General features: G+C 52.5%; 1 protein-coding gene across 1 annotated transcript in view; it reads left to right on the forward strand.

Moving 5' to 3' along the window:
• Positions 1–5,538, forward strand: part of LOC147661120 (DNA polymerase delta catalytic subunit-like) — a gene marked incomplete at its 5' end in the record, with an annotated part of 48,292 nt that extends 42,754 nt beyond the window's left edge. The window contains one exon of the mRNA XM_086951317.1: positions 5,527–5,538. Within this exon, the coding sequence (XP_086807443.1) occupies positions 5,527–5,538 (12 nt within the window). The remainder of the gene's footprint in view (positions 1–5,526) is intronic.
• Positions 5,539–6,000: the final 462 nt, after the last annotated feature.

Raw genomic sequence — 6,000 nt, forward strand, 5'->3', positions numbered from 1 at the left:
TTCAATGTATGCCGTGTAGGGTCCCCATATGTCCTTTGGGCGCGATGAGCTTAGCATCAGGGAAGAATATAAATCACAGTTAACATTACAATAGGACAAGCTACGCAACCATCTCTGAAGGGTAGGTATAGTACGTTGGCTCCACAGCAGCGCTATTTCCCGTTTGGCTAATAATAGTCCTAGAGCTACCTCCAGACAAAAACATGACCACCTTCTGGCTGGATCACAGATTCACCTGTCTGGGAAGGATAGGCAATTTCCTCTCATTGGGAGGTAATCACGTCTGACCAGTGAGTTATAGCATTTGTCAGCATGTCTATTGCCTTGAGATACACACATCTTCTCACCAACATTACACCCTCTATATACACACTTTGCAAAGAAGACGTGCCCGCCGTCCTACAAAAGAGTTCTAAAGAGAGAGTGCACCTGCAACACCAAGGAAACCGTGTGTATGCTATCCCTTCTCACCCTCAAACAGGATGGCTCTCTCAGCCCCATCCTCGAATCTTTGACCTGAGGCCGCTCTACCTCCAATTCGTATCAGAACATTCTTGCATGACAACTCTACTGGATGTCATTCACCTCTTTCAACCAGGCAACTGTATTATGGCGCTTGATCTCAAGGATGCCTGTTTCCACATACCCATTCCCCCTAATCATAGACTGTACCTTTGCTTTGTGGTAAGTGGACAACATTACCAATTCTAAGTGCTTCCTTTCAGGATTAACACAACTCTTAGAGCATTTACGAAGAACCTAGCATTGGTGGCTGTGCATTTCTAAAGGGAGGGCATTCACGTCTTTCCCTCCCTTTACAATTGGCTTATGAAGAGAGGCAGGAAGATGTAGTGTCTAGCCCACACACATTGCAATGTCCTTGTTCCACAGCTTGGTGTTCACCATAAATGCCACCAAATCCCAACTACAGCCTCTTCAGATCTAACCCTTCCTAGCATCCATGTTGGCTGTAGTCTCTGTGAAGGTTTACCCCAATTTGAATAGTAGTGGCTTTTCAGCAGCTGTTTCCTCTATTTCAGACCAATCATCAGCTCAAAGTAAGATCTGTGATGCGCCTTCTAGAAATGATTGCCTTGATAATCTCCAAGGCGTCCTATTCGCACCCTGCAAGAGTGCCTTCCCGTTCACTGGTCCCAAATGGAAGGTCTTTGTGAAGATCTGTGTTTATGCATGCCAGACCTCACTGCTTCTTGTTGCCTTTTGCAAAACCTGTACTGCAGGCAACCATTACCACATCAACAACATGACTGCAGGTAATGTTGCCCTCTCAACTACAGGGTCGCCACAGCAACCCACCTGGAGCTGCTACCCATTCTCTTTGTACCAAATAACTTGTAAACAGGCTTTGTGTACTAAGTAGTTCTCATCAGTACCGACAACATGACCTCCATGTACTACATACAGAAACAGCTGTCTCCACCCCCAACCGTCTCATGGCAGGGGTTTTGGCATTGTGCACTTCACTATAAAACATTTACCTCATCAAGGAACATCTTTTCGGAGTGGACTACAATTTTGCAGACCTGCTCAGCAGGGTGCATCGACAAGTCCATGAGTGGGAACTATACCCGCAAGTTCTACAGATGTACTTCCAGTGCTAGGGCAACCTAAAGATAGCCTTGTTTGAAATCCCCAGAAAACGTCAAATGCCAAAAATTCACTTCCTGGTACCCACACTAAATGGGCAGTGCACTATGGATGAATTGGTCAGGGATATTTGCCTATGCTTTATTACGTCTCGCACTGCTTCCCTACATAATCAATCGGAGTTTTTGTAATGAGTGCTACTTACCCGTGAGGGTCTCAAGGCGCTGAGGGGAGGGGGTGCCGCTACTGCTCGAAGAGCCAGGTCTTGAGGAGTCTTCTGAAGGCGAGTAGGGGTTGGTTTTTGCCGTAGGTGGGTAGGGAGGGTGTTCCAGGTCTTGGCGGTGAGGTAGGAGAAGGATCTGCCACCTGAGGTTGTTCGTTGGATGCGGGGGACAGGGGCGAGGGCGAGACTGGCAGAGCAGAGCTGGCGGGTGTGGGGTGTTTAGAAGGTGAGTCTGCTGTTCAGGTAGGCTGGTCCGGCATTGTGGAGTGCTTTGTGTGTGTGCGTAAGGAACTTGAAGGTGACCCTCTTGTCGACGGGGAGCCAGCGTAGGTCTCTCAGGTGGGGGGTGATGTGGCTGCGGCGGGGGACGTTGACGATCAGTCGGGCGGAGGCGTTTTGGATGCGTTGTAGTCATAGGTGAATGGCTTGGATTTCTGCATAGAATGCGTTGCTGCAGTCCAGTCTGCTGCTGACGAGGGCCTGTGTCACCGTTCTTCTTGTTTCGGTCGGGATCCACTTGTAGATCCTGCGGAGGGTATTGTAGCAGGAGGAAGAGACGGTGTTGACCTGTTTAGGCATGGAGAGGGAGGAGTCGAGGATGAATCCTAGGTTGCGTGCATGGTCGGCGGGTGTCGGTGCTGTTCCCAGTGTGGTCATCCACCAGGAGTCGTCCCAGGCTGAGGGGGTGGGTCCGAGGATGAGTACCTCTGTCCTGTCAGAGTTCAGCTTCAGACGTCTGTTCTTCATCCAGTCGGCGACGGTCTTCATTCCCTCGTGGAGGTTGGTTTTGGCGGTGTGCGGGTCCTTGGTGAGGGGGAGGATGAGCTGGGGGTCGTCGGCGTAGGAGATGATGTTGAGGACGTGTTGGCGGGCCACTTGTGCGAGGGGGCCATGTAGACGTTGAACAGCGTCGGGCTGAGCAATGAGCCCTGGGGGATGCCGCAGATGATGTCGGTGGCCTCGGATCGGAAGGAAGGGAGGCGGACTCTCTGGGTTCTGCTGGAGAGGAAGGACGTGGTCCAGTCAAGGGTCTTCTCTTGGATTCCGGCTTCTAGGAGGCATATCTTTAGATTGCGGCGGCAGACTGTGTCGAAGGCGGCTGACAGGTCCAGGAGGATCAGGGCTGTTTCGCCGTTGTGTAGTTGGCGCCTGATGATGTCTGTGACGGCGATAAGGGCTGTCTCAGTGCTGTGGTTTCGTCTGAACCCGAACTGGGACTGGTCCAAGATGTTGTTGTCTTCCAGGTGGCGGGCCAGTTGCATGTTGACGATTTTCTCGATGACCTTCGCTGGGAACGGGAGCAGGGAGATGGGCAGGAAGTTCTTGGGGTCCGCCTTGGGCTTCTTGAGGAGGGCGTTGATTTTGGCGTATTTCCAGCTGTACTGGAATTTCGCTGTTTCGAAGGAGATGTTGATGACCTTATGTAGTTGGGGCGCAATGGCAGCGTCTGCTTTGTTGAATATGTGGTGTGAGCACGGGTCAGACGGAGATCCTGAGTGGATGGAGTTCATGACCTTGCGTGTCTCGTTGACGTTGGACAAGGAGGTCAGGCGGTTGGCGCTGGTATTGTTCACAGGGGAGGTGAGGTCTGGCGTAGTCCTGGCGGTCATGGTGTTTAAGCTGTCATGGAAGATGGCTAGTGAGTTGCACAGTTCTTGTTAGGGCGGTATGTCGTTGGCGCTGGGGTTGGAGAGTTCCTTTACGATGCTGAAGAGCTTTTTGCTGTTGTGTGCGTTGTTATCCAGGCGGTCCTTGAAGGAGGATATCTTAGCTATTCTGATGAGGTGGTGATGTCTGCGAGTGGCGTCCTTGTGGGCTGCGTGGTTGTCCGGAGTGCGTTCGTGGAGCCAAATCTTCTCCAGTTTCCGGCAGGCGCATTTGTAGGTCTGCAGCTCGTCGGTGAACCAGGTGGCTCTCTTGCTGGCGTGGTTGTTGGAGGGTTTCTTGAGTGGGGCGAGGGTGTTGGCGCAGTCGTCGATCCACTGTCTGAGGTTGAGGGCTGCGAGGAGGATGTAGTCTGTGGAGGCGAGTGTGTGGGTGCTGGCGAGATCGGCGATGGAGTCGCTGAATTGAGCTCGGGGTCCGGGTGGTCTGTAGATGAATGTTCCTTTGAGGGTGGTGTGGGGTCGGTGTGGATCCGGAAGTGCAGGTGTTCGGCGGTGTTGAGGGTATCGTCTGCGTGGGTGGCGACCTTTGAGGTTGGACTTGTGGACGATGGCTATTTCTCCTCCGAATCCGTTGGCGCGATCCCTGTGGGTGCTCTTGTAGCCGTCCGGGATGGCTATGGCGATGTCGGGTGCAGAGGAGTTGTTCCACCAGGTCTCGGTCAGGAAGGCCACGTCTGGGGCCGAGGTGTCAGCAGATCTTATCTTATCAAGAATTTATACAGCGCACGTTCAACCAAGGGTTTCATGGCGCTAGACCCCAGAGCTCGACAGCGTGTTTGTGTGCAGAGCGGGTGTTGAGGAGTATGCTCAGAGGTGGTTGGGTCCAGTCCTTGGAGGTTTGGTGGTTCTGTCGCAGGTGAAGCTGCAGGTGTGGCAGGAGAAAGGTCCGTGAGTCCGTTTCGGGGTGGCTTGGAAGTAGGTGTGGTTTCGGCCGGTGTTGAGTGCATAGAGGGTGCTGGCGCCGTAGCGGAGTCTGGTGTTGTGGCCTTTGCGGGGTCCAGGGGTTCAGGCGCTGGGCGCGGTCCAGGCGCGGCCGGGCTTGCCTTTGGCGCGCCAGCAGCGCGCGGCGGCTGTGCGTCCTCCATAAGAGGTGGAAAGGGAGGGAGGAGCGGCTGGGAGGCAGGAGCGGGGTGGCCAAGGGGGGACCAGGGGGGCGGGCCGCAGGGACGCAGCGGCGAGAAGGAAGGAGCGGGAGACTGGGGCAGGCAGCAGGGAGACGGCGGCAGGCAGCAGGAGGAAACGAGGCAGCAGGAGGAAACGAGGCAGCTGGCGGCTGTGTGGTGGCGTGGGGAGTGACCTGCATGCGAGCAGGGTCAAAGGTAACGACGAAGAAGTTGATGCAAATATTGCTGACACGCATTCAGATAGCTGCAACCTGTGCCTGAGAACCCTGGTACTGAAGTCTCACTAGAGATGTCCTTTATCCCTCATAGGAAGCTCCTGCTGAGTCTCGACCTTCTCATGCTGTCACGTAGAGTCAAAACCAAGTCAGGCATCCGGATAGCTCACTCTTGCGAATTGGCACCTGAAATGCTAGAATTCAGGTACCTTAGCTTTCCCACAAACGTATACCCATTTGATTGGAAACCTGACGGCCCACAACACGTGCTGTTACTCTGCCAAATGGAAAACATTTGTTTACCATTGTATTTCCAAGAACCTTGACCCTCTAAATCCTACTGTGCAGGACATTATTATCTCTTGCATTTGCAAAAAGTATACCTCCCCTATGCCTCCATTTGCTTACACTGCAGTGCAGTTGCAGCCTGCATGCTGTATAGGGAACACTCATCCCTCTTTAGATGTCCAGTTATTAAGGCTTCATGGAGGGTTTCAAGAGGGTTATGCCCCATAGAGTGCCTCCTGCTCCTTTGTGGAATCTCAGTGTAGTCCTCATGAGACTTAGGGCACCACCCTTTGAATCCCTGCATTCTTTCCCCCTTCAGTTCTTCTCCTGCAAAGTAGCTTTCATGTGGCTATCGAAAAGTACTCCTTTTTTTAATTTCAAATTTGTTTTTTTGATTTCAGGAGCAACAGTAGACACTACATTGCGAGGAAGGCTTAATAGGCATAAAAGGCAATCAAAACAGATAGGTATACAGTGTCCATTGGGCGTATTGCTGGCCAGTTGTATTTGGTATAACAAAGGTTTAGTGCCTGGATTGCAGATGTCCCCTGTAGTGAGGCAATGAAATCGTAGGAGGAAAAGCCCCAACCAAAACTCCCACCCACTCCCCCAACCCCCCTCCGTTTCCTCCCCACCCAGTGTGCCGAACAAGTGAAACAAACATAGCTACATTTGTATAGTAGATGATGCAATCACACAGATGGTCACGAGGAGTCATGTGTGTTTGCTGTGAGTCGTAGTATGCGCAGGTACTTACGGCATGTGATCTCATTAAATTCTTTGGACAAGAGGGAAAGCAGCGGAAGCCATACCTTCTGATAAGCAGCCGTGGAGTGTGTGAGCGTGGCGTGAATGCGTTCCATTCCCAAGGTGAA

The sequence above is a fragment of the Lissotriton vulgaris genome, unplaced genomic scaffold, assembly GCF_964263255.1.
Source record: "Lissotriton vulgaris unplaced genomic scaffold, aLisVul1.2 SCAFFOLD_6981, whole genome shotgun sequence".
Classification (NCBI taxonomy): domain Eukaryota; kingdom Metazoa; phylum Chordata; class Amphibia; order Caudata; family Salamandridae; genus Lissotriton; species Lissotriton vulgaris.